This window comes from Spea bombifrons, chromosome 2 (genome assembly GCF_027358695.1).
Source record: "Spea bombifrons isolate aSpeBom1 chromosome 2, aSpeBom1.2.pri, whole genome shotgun sequence".
Classification (NCBI taxonomy): domain Eukaryota; kingdom Metazoa; phylum Chordata; class Amphibia; order Anura; family Pelobatidae; genus Spea; species Spea bombifrons.
Genome location: NC_071088.1, coordinates 135,650,358 through 135,666,142, shown reverse-complemented (window position 1 = coordinate 135,666,142; position 15,785 = coordinate 135,650,358). Strand labels below are relative to the sequence as shown.

At 42.9% G+C, this 15,785-nt stretch overlaps 1 protein-coding gene across 3 annotated transcripts in view; it reads right to left on the bottom strand.

The window, feature by feature from the left end:
• Positions 1-15,785, bottom strand: part of LOC128474309 (beta-arrestin-1) — an 89,638-nt gene that overhangs the window by 21,650 nt on the left and 52,203 nt on the right. For all 3 annotated transcript variants that reach the window (XM_053456616.1, XM_053456618.1, XM_053456617.1), the window contains exons 2-4: positions 10,188-10,218; positions 2,888-2,948; positions 550-594 (exon numbers count right to left, since the gene is read on the bottom strand). In XM_053456616.1, the coding sequence (XP_053312591.1) occupies positions 550-594; positions 2,888-2,948; positions 10,188-10,218 (137 nt within the window). The remainder of the gene's footprint in view (positions 1-549; positions 595-2,887; positions 2,949-10,187; positions 10,219-15,785) is intronic.

Genomic DNA, 15,785 nt, shown 5'->3' with positions numbered 1-15,785 from the left:
GTCAATGGCAGATATATAGAATAGCCCAAGGAACCGATACAGCAACATGACAGCGCTAAAGATTATAGGGAGAAGGAACTGCAGGAATCCCAATAAATTATTTAGCTTAATATTCTTTAAGGTACGACAATAGTCTCGGTTTCCATCTGACACGTTTTCATCGTAAAAAAACACCAAAAATAAGCTTTTTTCTTAACCGGCTGTTATTGGTGTGAAGTTCTATGGGTTGTGAAAAGAATCACTTTTAGCGCCTAAACTCCATTGGACAATTCTAATGCAGGGTGATAAAAGTACTCCAATCAGCAGAAACATTCCACTGGTCGCTATGGTGATACCTTTTTTTGGTACATGCCCCCATCCCCATCTGGTGCAAAGTTTGGAAAAATGTTCTTGTCACCATAGCAACAAATGGAATGTCCCTTGGTGACTGGGCCAAGACGTTGGCGGCTCTGATAACTTCTCTTCAACATTTTAATTCAATTACCCCAATTAGAACAAATGTCTATTGTAAACTTACTAATGAGGTCATCATACAAAAAGCCTCTTTACCTTTGCGTTCTTTCAGATATTCAGGGTCCACCAACACTACTCCATCTAGGAAAAAATAGAAAAGGGGGTTGAGACATAGCACCTCCAAAGTCATAGATTATTCTTCTAGTTTCCCATCCCTTCCCATGTTACTGTAGTGGTTGATATAACGACAGAAAGCCCATTCTGTATGAAGGGTCATCTGATACACATCCATACGGATAATACCCCAACAGCAGAGGAAGGGCACCATAGTGTTAATTCAGGGTACTTAAAGTTGAAAAAGCATAGTGGGATCCATCAGAATGTTCTTTATAAGCTTGATCTATCACCACAGCCCGGGTTCTCCAGTAGAAGACGGCATGGCTGGCTCCTCACCGATAGACACAATGTAACAGCTCGCATCCAGCGCTGCTACGTTTAAAGGGAAGGCAGGCAGCCGGCAGCCTCCCCTCCGAGCGATAACCTCTGCCTTTTCCGCCTGTTAGCTAAGGCACAAAACCTTCATGCATATATAGTAAACCTCTTTAATGTCGGAGGCCAAAACCTTTGTGTGGTTATTTAACCTCTTCAATACTTGAGTGTGACAATGCGTCAAATATACGGGTGGGTGCGTGACGCCATGGCCACAATGTAGGGCTCAGGGTCTTTGAGGCCAACTCTTTAAATTTGGCAACCCCAAGCAATATTACGGCTTCCGTAGAATTACAAATTGCCATTTGGATATAAATCAAAAGCCTGTCCTACCCATAGCGATGCAAAATGATTAACATGGTTATTGAAAGGAGGCGGGAGGCTGTGTCTCTGCTGGAATTGTGCAGCTGTTCTAGCGTAATGTCAATCTCACACAAAGGGCAATTAATTAAGAAAAAAAAATAATTAACATGTAGATATGAGAATGACTTTACGGGATGCATGGAGGGGGGGTTAAACTTCTCACTCCATCGCACAGCCTACCTAATTAACGTGCATCCAAATATATACGCTACCTACGGCACATCGGGCCCGGGGACATTTTTCATTTGAAAAATGCTAAATGTTTGATCTTCAGACGCTCCGCACATTACAGAGGACGGCTCTTCATATATCTGGGGCTAGCTATCCTTTATTAAACACATACGCCATTCTTTTTGTAGAACCGGGGGGGTTTGTTTTTTTTATCCTGGTTGTCCATGTCGAAATCATCCGGCTTCGAAGTCCCTCAATATGCTTAGCAACAGGCAGTAATCCGTAATTTATTTTATCAAAAATCCAACTTCTCCCTGCGAATTCTGAGAATTTAATGAGAATTCACGGTGTGTATTATTCTTAGTCTTTGATTTACGACATTCAGCTAATCAAAGGTATAAGATAGTACTTATATTAAACGTATGAGATAGTACTTATATGAAAAGAAGGTATAAGATAGTACTTATATGAAAAGAAGGTATAGGATAGTACTTATATTAAAGGTATAAGACAGTACCTACTGTATATTAAAGGTATAGAAGGTATAAGATAGTTCTTATATTAAACGTATGAGATAGTACTTATATTAAAGGTATAAGATAGTACTTATATGAAAGGAAGGTATACAATAGTACTTATATTAAAGGTATAAGATAGTACCTCTATTAAAGGTATAATATAGTACTTACATTAAACGTATGAGATAGCACCTACTGTATATCAAAAGGTATAGATGGTATAAGATAGTACTTATATAAAAGGAAGGTAAAAGATAGTACTTATATTAAAGGTATAAGATAGTACTTATATTAAAGGTATAAGATAGTACTTATATTAAAGGCATAAGATAGTACTTATATTAAACGTATAAGATAGTACTTATATTAAACTGAAAGATAGTACTTATATTAAACATATAAGATAGTACTTATATTAAAGGTATAAGATAGTACTTATATTGAACATATAAGATAGTACTTATATTAAACGTATAAGATAGTACTTATATTAAACATATAAGATAGTACTTATATTAATTACTTATCAAAAGGTATAGATGGTATAAGATAGTACTTATAGTAAATGTATGAGATAGTATATATATATATATATATATATATATATTTATATATATATAGGTATTGTTCATAATATTATTGCTGTTGACAAGATCAATAAATTACAAAAAAAAGGTAAAACCACAAATGCATTTAACATTGTAACAAAGAAGCTAATGTAGTTGTTCTAGATGATGCCATCGAAGGGTGATGGGAATGACGGGAGGTCTCTAGGAGGCTCATCTCAATATATACGATGTTCCAAACAGGCTTCTAATGCCTGGGATTAGGCGGAATTGATACATGTTTCCATTTATCCGGAACAGTAAGGATCAAAGGAGTATAATACCCACCTACGGGATCCACAACATCGATGTGATCAACAAAGTCCCTCTTGCCCAGGTACACCGTGAGCTGTAATAGAAGACACACGCAGGTTTACTTTATTAAAGCAGAAATTGCCTTCATTTTAATCCATTTAAGACATTTATCGGTATATTTATTCCAATAACACCAACAAACAGAACCATATGCCCCGGAAACCAAATATATATATATATGGTATGTGGAGCTTTATGATTGAGGGCATTAACTACAGATGCCCACGTAAATGACACCCGGGTATCTGCTTTGTAGGCTCCCGGCATTATAATTAATGTATTTTTTCTGATATTTTCTTAATTTTTTTATAGTTTAAAGCAAAAATTAAGTTGTCATAACCCAAGCGTCGTATGTCACGCGACGCTACACGCCGCCATCCTTCGGAATGTTGGGATATGACATCGTATTCCGGTGTTATACGATATGACATCGTATTCAGAAGTTATCTATGGCGGCCGCGCAGCCTCGGCACAGTCCTGGTCGGGAGCCGGATGACCCAATAAGCCCCCGCCTGGACCTGTCACCCTAGGCCAAATACGCCGCTGCAGAACCCCGCTGTTTATATATTTCTTTTCATCTGGATACACCTTTGGCCCATGCCGGCATAATCTCCATGATTAATGGCCATCTATACCGTGATACCTCCTCCGTCTCCCGATTCCCTGACATTATTCCTAATAGATATTGTGTGACCCGCCATGCCCTCAGTGTTTCTTATTACAGTGGGCTTGCTTTCCTGCTTTATTGGGTTTGTTTGAATTTACGTCTCGTTCGCTTTATTAGATGAGCTAAAATGAAGCATCGCCGGTCCCCGGCGAAGGGAATTCCACCCGCGGCGTTCCGTTAATTCTACTAATTCATGATGGCTGGCCGACAGTTCACATGAGGTAAGGAGAGAAATATTACACTATGGTTACATCTTATTTTCACTCGCTTTGTTTTTTATTCTTTATTTAGTCTTTTTTTTTTTTTTTTGTATTGCATTTTTCAAAGCTGAAATAGTTTTCAATGAAACATCAGATAATAGTGAATAAGGGATTAAGGGGTTCTTGTACGTAAATAAATGCTTTTCAGAACATATCGGGGCTCACCTTTGTACGGTTATAACATTTAAGCCATTCATATAATAACTCCTTTCACGTGCCTGAAGCCATTAGTCCCGGGTTCCCAGGGCATGCGGTTACTCCAAGAACAGGACTGGCCTGGGGATGGCTAGGCAGCCCTGGCACTATAATGGCCTATAATGTCCAAACGTCGTACATGCAGCCACAGGCTAGCTACGCATGGTCGCTTTAAGTTTTAAGACCCGCATATCCAGCCCCTGATCTGCCGCCCAGACAGAGTAGTGTAGTAGTGAGTACAGAGCGCTTTTGCCCGGTGGCCCACTGAGCATTTTACTGGTGAGCCAGATGGGCAGTTCTGGGCTGACCTATGGCCCCACCACTAAATACAAAGTAATAAAGCATATCCAGGTCCAGAATGGGACCAACTTTAAAATCTAGCACGCCTGTGATATGCCTTGTGAGCCGCCGGCCGACAGCACTCACCCTCTCTGCCCCTGTGGAGGCAGCTGGCCTTAAAGTGCCAGAGCCAGCAAGTCATCATCCGTCCAGCAATTCAGATACAAATCAATGACGACTAGACGTGTGTCTGCCATGGGGTACATCAGGCAAAATACCCATACAAATAAGTCATTTTTTGCTTAAAAAAAAAGTCACAATTTTACTAAAAACAATATAATTATGTCGGTCCCAGTTTTTGCATAATATCATTGTCAATTAGCATTGCCATAAAGCATCAGCTCAGTGTGGTGTTTGAGCCGGGAAAGTCACCCAAAATATCACATGACTGACAGCAACGGCGGCTCCAGGTCTGCAGAAAAAGGGAGTTTATTGGAATAAAATGGGATAAAAAATAAAAAAAAATAGAATAATTCTATAGATGGAAAGGAGGCTACTACATGATCCATTATCCTGATGTAGAAATACGGTAGATCGAGGGAAGGTATTTTCGCTGCCCTGGTGAAAAGCGTATTTTTTGAGCAATTTATCTGATTCAGACGATCCACCGTAACGTGACTCTCAACGCCGCCTCTCTCCGGTATTTTCTGACTCAAGGTTTCAAAGAAGGAATCTTATCGAACAAATAAAAGGCACAGCTGCGGACGCCGGGTTACTGCGAATGGCTTTTGGTCTTCTTTCAATGATCGACCATTAACAATCTACCTTCTAAGGAGAAAGCGTGGAGAAATGGGACAAAAGACACCGTTGCCATGGAAACACGCGGTAAAACCATAGCCTAGAAAACCATGGTCAACTGTGTTATTATTTTCGTTTAATGTTTCATTTTGTAGGGACCGTCTAGAGCCCCATATTCTCATGTCGCACTTTAATATGCATCCTTCAGCCTGAAATACTTACTTTTGGAAGCTGCAGCTCCAGAGATGCAGGACAACGCCACGTTTACATCACCAATTGGCTGGTGGTACAGATGATTTTACTGCTTTCTGGCTGCTGACTGGCCGCTCCGATCAGTGGCGCAAATCCTCCGACCATGGGGGGGGGGCGTTATACTGCAGCCCCAGAGCTGCAGCTTCTCCCTAAGGTAAGGCATTTCTTTCCTTTTTGATCCGGTTAAATGAACGTCTATAGAAGCACTTGGAAAGTGCTTTCGTATGCTTTAGTTGTTCAGGGGGTTGCCTGGGGCACTGTAGTGGCCTTTTTAACTAAGCTGCAGAGCTGACACTCCATTTCAATAGATAGTAAGGTTGTATAATATGACCCCCTAGAACCCCCTAATATAATTTTATGAACTTCCTGGTACTGTGACTGCATCGTATTATATACTAAATCAGCTCCGGCTGCATAACTCTTACGGAGCTTCCTTTTACTCAAAAGAAAATCAATACGAGTGCGAGGTGCCTTCGCTTAAAGTATTAGTGCTGTGCATTAAAGAGAAAACGCTCGCAATCAGTTCCTGGAACAACAGACGCAGAGAAGTCCGCGTTCAGCCGATCCACGGGAGAATCAGGCCAGCGGGTTGCTTCTGTTTAATTGTTTTACGGGGCGTTTAACCCTTTCAGCGCCGCTGCCTAGAAACACCTTGCTCTGGCACATAAAGGGTTTTGATTCCCAGACATGCTTCAGCTTCGTCAACTCGTACAACAAAAATGATGTCGTTCCTAGATTTTCTAACAAACGTCTATATCATTGCGCTCGGTATGGGGTATTTGATTGTTTCTAGATGACACCCGCTGGGTGTTTTTAAAGCAATTCCCAGAAATGTCCCCCAGAACTCTCCTTTTTTTTGCTGGTAGAATGTCTTCTGGTTTGACCCGGAGTCTCCAGGTGACGCGCTGCTTCCCCAGGTCTCCAGATCATTTTACTCCAAACCTCTTCATGGTTATGTGGGGCTAGACCTTCCTCCATGCGCGGCTAGCCCTGCCTTCACATAGCCGATCTCCCAAAGCTCCCAAACCGGTGGCAAACCCTAACCGGATTCCCCAATCTTCATCTTTTGGGTGTTGTACCCCCCCTAAGAGAGTCGCAATGCCTTCCCTCCTTGGCCGGAAAGCCTGCAGGAGGACCGGATCTTCTTGAACAAAAGATGTCTGAGAGTTGGGGCACCGGCAAGAGATACCACTCCTCGCTAACCGGAAAAAAAGACATCTTCGGGAGGTCTGGATCTGCCATGGCCGTGAAACTGAAATAAGGTACTTAATCATTTCTAACCACACGTCCATAACACAATATAGTGTAATTGTGAGGGTTATCAAAAGAACCAATCATGGCCACAGCCTCCTTAGACTGGTGTGTTCAAAAATCTTCTCATCGTACACCTAGCCTAAGTAGGCCGAGGCTAAAATGAAGGTAAAGTAAAAGCGTCTGGAAGGTTAGAGTGCATTTTGGTGTTCACGTGTGCTCAACGTGTTCTGGGGGGCTGCTGAACCGTGATTAGTGCACATGCCAGGACCCCTCGAATGCAACCAAAGAGAATAAACTCTCTTAAGCTGCCCTCACTCACTCATACTCACTCATACTCACATTACTACTTCTGCCAACAGATTAAATCATTATTTCTGGGAAGGGTTTAAGCATTCAACAGTGCTAACAAATCTGAATGTTAAATCAAGTGGCAGAACACAGTAGAACGGGTGGGCTTTTTGGGGGCATCAATATTTAACTATATTAAACAGTTAACTAAAGGAATGAAATCCGTGCCAGACCTTTTTTTTTCTTTTAGGAAAATGAAGGGGTTTTTTTGGACTCCGAGGCCTTTATTTAACGGTTTCTTTTTAGTTGTTTTCTATCTGGCTAGATCTGAGGTTGCCATGGAAACGCACATTGAATTCAGATCCTTGCGAGACCGTTCTTTACACCGTCTGAGAACTTAATAAAAGAATTTCATCGCGTGTCGCCTCGAAGAAATGATCCCAAGAAAGTCGGAGATAACACACGCAATCTCTCACACACTCTAATACTCGCATACACAAAGAAAGAATTCCGCGCATGCCCAGCGTATACCGCTCAGAAAACACCTATTGGCGGCATAAATATTGGGGATTCCTTCATACTATACGGCCGTATATCTCCTCGCCCGCCACTATATCAAAGTACTCCAAGTTTGGCCAGTCCTGTCTAATTTTTATGGCTGTATTGCTCACCAAGGGGCTGAATCAGTGGGACTGCACCGCATTTTAACCCAAATGAGACTCTCAAGCTATCTCAAAGTCCCAGGAAAGGCTGCCTCTTCTTCTTCTTGAGTAGCGCTGTGCGTGGCCAGTTACATGAGGAGCATGGAGTGGGAGTGGGCTAGGAGTGGAAGTGGGTGGCGAGTGGGTATGGCTAAATTCTCAGTCCAGAGAAAGAGAAAAATGACCCGGAGATCCGGAGAAGCGTCCTTCCGCCCAGAGAATCCAGGCCAAACCTGGCGAGATCCCAAGTAAGGCTTTATGTGCTGAGTAAATGCCTGATCAGACCCATTCGGCCCCCGTCTAGCCGTCCATTTCTCCTGCTGTAAAGAGACGAACCTTAATCTGTCGTTGGTCTCGTCTTAGATTCAGGAACCATATGCCTATCCCATGCATTATTACGTAACCTCTACCCCTTCTGCTGGGAGGCTGTTCCATTTAACTACCACCCTCTCATTAGTAAAAGTGCAGTGTGCAGCCACATGCCTGTGACTTCCAGAAGAAATCATACTATTTCCTTCATTTCTCCTGTAAAATAACGCAGATGTCTGTGCGGAGAATCCTCCTGACACTATAGATGAGAGCATACGCATATGAGAACGAGACATTATTTATGCTCCAAAACCTCTCTAATTGAGTCTTTTTATTTTGAGTCTTTTTATTTCTCCCCGATATATTTTTCCCTGTGGATTATCAAGTGTCATTTATGGAGGATTATTAGCTGTTTCTATAATTTTCACTGATAAACACACCTGTTTTGTTTGATTTTTACATATTTCTTTGCTTTAAATATTAGCTCGATGATTATCTGGAGGAAAAAGCAGCTGATTTGGTGAAGCCAGACTTCACCCGTCATGTGTGATCATCCCGACGACTCCTTTCGTAGTCCCCGTTCCACCTTAAAGGCTCAGGGAGACGCGTTGGGCGATGGCGGGGTGACTCATCCCAGACATGTGCCTGTTCCTTGGTTCTCATAAAATGTGACACCAATTAATACACCCACAGCAAGCGCTGGATAATGGATCAATTTCAATGTCAACTCCTACCAGGTGAGAAACGCGTTCTAAATATACATTACGTGTCAGTCGATAAAGCGACACGCTCGGCGGGGTAAGTGTTCCGCTTGTGTCAATCAAATATGACTGTCAACAAGACAAAATGTACGCGTGCTTCCAGTTCCAGGACTGAAGGAGCGGCACGGCTCCAACTGAAGTGCGGATTGCTGAGAGTGATGAGGATGGTGATCTAGCACTAGATGAAGACGGAGGAATAACACACACAATGCTGGGCACTATTCTGCATGATGAATTATGGTGGCCTCATCCCAAGAGCCCGTAATCTAAAACTGGAGGGTAAGATGCTAAGATGGAAACTTTACTGAGAGGGTGGGAGATAAGTGCAGCAGCTTCCCAGCAGAAGTGGCAGAGTGAGGGAATTTAAACATGCATGGGATAGACATACGGTTCCTGAATCTAAGACGAGACCAACGACTGATTAAGGTCTGTAAAGGATGAAAAACGGGGAAACTAGTCGGGCCGAATGGGTCTGATCTTGTAAGGGCCCCATTCAGGCGACCGAGCTGCTCATCTCTGGTTCCCTTTCCTTGCCTCAGTTCCCATGTTTTGCTGTAATCCGTTCCTGCATTTCTGTATGTTCTGTCCTGAACCTCTGATTCCTGGATTCCAGTCCTGCTCTTGGCTTCAGTTTATGTTTCCTTTATAAGTTGTGCCCCACCCGTTATGTTTGTCTCATTCTGCAGTCTACATGTATGGTTTGATCTCTGTTCTGTGTTTAGATTCAATGTTTAGTTTCAGTTTATTAATATTCAGTAGGCAGGGTTTAGTGCTAGGACTATGTGATAACAATTGGAGATTCCGCCACATCATATGGCCATAGTATGCTTAGCCCACCACTACGCCAAAGTACTCCAATATTCGGTGAGTCCTAACGCTAAACCCTGCCTACTGAATGACTAATAAGCTAAAACCAAACATTGAATCTAAACACAAAACCAAGGAGGACATACCTTTAGACTGCAGACTGAGACAAACATAACAAACGGCTGGGGCACACCTTATAAAGGAAACAGAGCTGAAGCAAAGAGCAGGACTGGAATCAAGGAACCAGAGGTTGAGGACAGAGCATACGGAAATGCAGGAACGGATTACAGCTAAACATGGGAACTGAGGCAAGGAAACTGAAGCAAGGCAAGGAAACCAGAGATGAGCAGCTCCGCAGCCTTATGGGGCGTGACTTAGAGCGGCCCTTTTAGATCTGTCACCAGTGGACATGTGTCTATGCCATTGGTGGGCAGGGACATTATGGGCGCGGCTAGCCCCAACTGTCTGGAATGGCCATGGGCGGGGAGTGGGGCGTGTCTAAACACTGCTGCCAAAATGCAGACATTTGATGCTGTGACCTGGAGACGCGGCGTTTCACCCGGAGTCTCCTAGGCAGACCTCGAAGAGGTCCCAGGTATGTGCATTAGGTTTTAACGTCACGGTGCTTTGGTGGCATCAATATATTTCCCCCCATAAAAGGAGTGGCACCTTAGGAGAACAATAAGATAAATACTTTCTTACCTTCCCATTTGGACTTGCTTTCTTAAACACTCTGCAAATGAAAGAAGAAAAAAAACAGTTAGTGATGGACAGCTGGAGGAAACCCAGAATTCTTCAGGTACCAGATGGGGGTGAGAAACATTTAGATCTTCTATCCACATTCACCCTTCTGGCACATAAAAAGTTAATTTTAAAAAGAAGATGAACACTTGTTGAGACAAGAATCCATTAAACGTGTAAAGGAAAATACCCTATTGATTATTACGGATATAACAGGATGCTTGTCCTGCTTTGGAATGTTGAGTACATCGACGATATTCCTCAACCATTCCGCATTATTCTGCATTATTCTATATGTGTATCGAATTGATCTGGCGTCGTTCTGCTTCGTCTTAGCAGGTTTTGTAATATATATATATATGTTTCTGTGCTGTGTCTCCTGTATAACCCTCTACCACTTCTGCTAGGAGGCTGTACCATCGATCTACCACCCTTTCAGCAAAGCAAAACATCCTTCCATTCCATCTCAGCCTCTGACCCTCTAATGTAAGATTCTGGTCTCTTGTTGTAACATTTCTCCTCCTTTGATATAAACTTCCCTCCTGTACTTTGTTAAATCCCTTTATGTATTTAAATGTTCTTATAACATCCTCCTATCTTTTCTGTCCTCCAAGATCCCGTTAGTCTTTCCTGATATTTTTTTTTTATCTTGGTGGTAGATCAGTGGAATAACCATCCAGCAGAAGTAGTAGAAGCTAATTATTTCCCTGTGCAGTTGATGTGCTGTAATACATTAAAACATCATCAGTAAATGCAACCAGATCAATGTGCTTGGTTTCCATTTTTCTGCCGACCCATCCATTTATCGGCTGTTAATCCGGCCAAGCAGTAAATGCGTTTTCTTGTCAGAGGGAGGATATGGACTGAGAGGTAGAAGCAGACGTTCTCCGACTGCCTCCTTCCTACCTTTCTGTATCTCTATTCCGAGAGACTTCAGTTGAACTTAATACAATGTTGCCAATGAGTTGGTTTCTCCCAGTGTGTTGGTGGACCTCCATATAGTGGGCGGGCGGAATTGGGCTTCACACACTGCCCACCAGGTTCCGCCATATACTCATGCGTGGCTAGGCCCATATGGTACGCTGGGGCGAGTCGGTCTGGGAAGTTCCCATGTACCCGGGGTCTCTGGGTAAAGAACTGCTTGTCTGGGTCTACAGTTGCCCTCTTCTTTCTCCAGGGCAGGGGGCCGGTGTTTATCCGTGCCCACCCCCCACTCAATTCACCTCTCATTCCCAACCACTGCAATGCTTTCTGGGCTAGCCCTGCCCCTCACATGTCCAACCACGTCCCTTTCATGGGTAGCCCCGCCCTTATCCACAGCTAGACCCACCCCCAGAAAATGGAGAAGAGGAGAGCTTCAGGTAGCCTATCCTGGGACGTTTCCATGTATGAAAGCAATCGGTCACCCATGATGACATATATCATATATGATGTCATGCTGCAGGCTGGTGACTGTTCAGACCCCAATGTGCATGTGCTGGAAAAGCGCTCCACCTGACCTCAATGGGAGCTCTTTCTTGCTGCTGATTGGCCACCAATGATCTCTGAAAGGCTGGGAACGTTGATACTCTATTCACTGTTTATGTAAACATGGGGTGATGTGTTCAAAGAAGTGGTTATGGGGCAACGTGGTTTTATCGCCATAGCAACCATAAGGATGATTTAATCAGCCAAAACATTTCATTGGTCGCTACCTTTTAAACTAGGATGGTTTTGTACAGGTGTGGAGGTTCAAATGTAGGGTTTTTTCCAAAAAAATAAAAGCACATTATATGTTCTGTTCATTAAAGCCAACTGTTCCGTGTTAGAGGGGGAGCCGTGCCGCAAGTTACTCTAGGTTCTCTACCTAGAAAGGCTGAGCCCTGAATAATGCATAATTCAACATGTAATGAGGCTGGTGGGGGTGGTGTCTCACTGATTTAACTATACATGATCCAGGGCCAACCAAACTCATACGCGCTAAAACACAACTCTCCTTTTAGTGAATAGAACCCCCAACGCGTAGAAGACCCAAAGCAGCCATCATGGAAACCTGCGTTCAATACACATGTAGAAGGGCTCCTTTTTATCGCTATCCAGAAGCAGCTATTACATCACATTCCATGCCGTTTATGGGTGTTTTTCTTTTTCCATCGAAAGTATAAAGTTAATGGAAAAGAAAATGATGCCGTTTTTTCCACGGTTGCTTTGTTTTACTGGCAAATACCCCGCTATTTAGCTGCGCTTCTTACAGCTGAAATCAATAAACGTCCCGTTCGGACGCTCCTTTGTGTGTTTTATTTTTTTTTTTAACGTTTTATTATCTTCCGTCAATACAGCAACTGCATGAACCTTTTAGAACTGGCTGCGAAGTGTCGCTAGATATATCATTTTTATTTATTTCTGCATTTTTTCAGCTTTTTTTAAAAAAATACAGCGCGATCTGTCAGGTATCACCAGCCATTATACTCTGGATTTATTATCTTATTTTTTTTACACTTTAAACTGCTCCAATTATTCATTTTATTATCTTAATTATAACTGTCTGACTCTAATGAGGAAAATGCCTTGAAACGGCTCAGCGACTTACTCCGGATATAAAATTCCCAGCTGCCTAAATGATGTATTTGTGATGCAGTCCCACCGCTAAGACCATCTCCACCAACCCTAATTACTAAATTCTGAAGACAAAAATATTCAGGCACAAATATGTCACCTGTTTTCAAGTAGGGATTTTAGCTGTGATACAAAGATACAAATACCTAGATATCATTCAATATATATATTTAATCTCCAAGGATCAGCCTGTACAGCCCCAAATCAGCCAATATTTAGATTTGATACTTTACATTCTATGACAAAATTAGTCTTAAATAGGAGGCTTTCCTAAAAAAAATGAACAAATAAAATATATAATAATATATAATATATAAATATATATAAATATATATATATATATATATATATAATCACACAGAGCTGATTTTTTTATGGTGAATACATTGACTAGTCTGAGAGTCCCTCTTGGTGATTAAGACTGAGTCATTCTATTGTTTACCACACGCAGTTATGTTAAAACCTTAGTGTTTTTAGCTAGTGGATTAGGTCAACATAACAGGCCAAAACATAAACGAAAGCCTCATTACTGCATTTATACAGCAGGACCCACGGGTCTGTCACACAGCAGAGGTAGACGTGGAACGGTCTCCCGGGAGAGGTGGTAGAGGTTAACACAGTGATGGGATAGGCATATTAAGGTCTCTACATCAGGACAAATGGGCGACAAGACGGGGGCCGAAGGGGGCCGATCTGCTGGAAATCCTTTGACCGCCTGAAGACGTTCGGTTGGGCAGCAGTTACTTATCAGTGACCTCAGAGCTGGCCCCGGGGAAGCTTTATGAGCCGATAATAATATTATTTCTTTCCGATGTGTTTGCCGTCTTGCTGGGAGCTCCGACTTGGGCTCGGAGATAATTATTTATTTGGTGGTAGGTCTGGCGGAGATCAGGTTACAGAGTCTCATACAAGCGACGCGGCCCCCCCGAGATTATCCCTCTAATAAGTTGGGTTTTATGACGGTCTAACTGATCTACATGTAGCTGCGGCTCCTGCGAAATATAAATAATGAAGGGGATATGAGAAGAAACTAAACAGCCTCCGGGAGCGAGGCCCGCGACGCGGCTTTAATCACAGACGGGAATGTAACAAACATGCTCTTTTTTTTTTCCTCCCCACGACAGCTCCAAAGGAGTCAATGCTCTTTCCTCCCCGATCAGATCCACGTCTGGCTTTCACAGCCCTAAATTCCCTGCCACTCCATGGACTCATTTCTATATTAAAGGGAAAGTCTTCCTTTTATATTATTCCCTTTCAAAAGGGTAACCAAATTATCCCTTAAAACGACCTACAGCGTGTGCTTTGGCGATATTTACCTTAACGGCTTCAGCTTTGGTGGCAAAACTACCATTTTCTAATCAATTTTATGTCCCGGAGGTTCACTCCCTACCAATGGCTGCCAGAACCAATCAGCGTCAATCAGCGACTTTCCAAGCCGATGAGAGATAACGGGAGAAATAATCCTACAGATCCGGGGAATGGGAAGTGAAAGCGGCCCGCAGGACCCATGAAACAGTAGAGGGCGACTGATATATTGGGCTGTTGGGACTGTCCCAGCAAAGACAAGACTTTTGGCAGCAATACTTCTGTATCATCCCCCCCATGCGCTCACAAAGGAGTGATTGGGAGTTCTGGAACACGGCAAATTAGGAAATTAAATCATTCAAAAATGAAACAAAAGACATTTTCGACTTCTGAGCGGCGGTGTTCCGGGCTGAACGCCAGAATTGTTTAAATGATATTTCAGTCCCGCATCTAATTAATTTAATGAGCAGATATCATGTTATATTTCTCAGTGGCCCCCCGAGGACAAAAACTACAAATAGACCACAGCGACACTTTAATACGGCCGTTTGACTAAATAACGGGCAAGAATGATCCGGCTTACGCGGCAGGTGGTTTTCGGTAATTAAGGTTTAAGTGAAAAGGTGTTTCTGTATCATGCGTGGAAATGTTCGATACGTACCATACTTACCAAATATTCTTTTTTACCGGGGGGGGCTCTATGGACCTCGATGCCCGGTTTTCCTCCCCAAAACCCCTCTTTTCTAAGAGCTCATTATATTTGCCGGGTATCACGGTGTTCTACATTGAAACATTGAAAATAGGAGAGGAGGTGTCGTTGTGTGACAAAAATGCCACACACATCTCCATGACAACGCGGTATATTCAACATGTGATATACTTTCCGCCAGGCAGCTCCAGGGGGTGTGGAAAGCACTCTGGTCGAGTTCAACGGGAGCGCGTCTCCTTCCTCTGATTGGCTGCTCGAAGCGGAGCAACTTTATATGCGATCAACCTTTTCCAAAAAAAACAACACAATCTAGCCATAAAACTAATTGTTATTACACCAAATCTTGCACCTCTGGTGCGTTGGGGTGAATATAGAAATGTGTAGCTACTAAGAAACATTTTCAAATCCTCTTCCATCGGTTACGTGTACAGCGTGCAGAAAAGAAATTAGAAAAAGACTGATAAAAGAAGGGTTTACGATAAAGAGAAAAAAAGAGAAGGGAAAGAAGATGGGAAAAACTTGCGGAAAAGATGCGAGGAAGTGAGGTGGAAAAAATAGATCGGATAAAATGAATTGAAAAAGAAGGAGAAAAGAATAGAAGAAAGGGAAGAAAAAGGAGAGGAGAACAGGAGGAAAAACAGGTTGCTGAAGGAAGGAGGAGAAAAGGCGAGAGCCCAAAGCTCCTTCATCTGGCCCTGCCTGGTAACACAATGTATGGATCAAAGCATAGGATCCCCATAGTGCATCGAAAGAATGATTTGGCACGCGTGGCGTTCACAATATGCTTGCACTCAGGAGATCAGAAGTATGCGTTCATTCGCGTCCGTCTGTCATTCTGTACTTGCTGCCAGCGCCAATTGGCGCTCCTTCCAGCGGGGCGAGCGCACCTCTGGCATCGAACCCACACCGTTCGCTGCTGTCGTACCGCGGGAGGTTGCAGAAAAGCCATT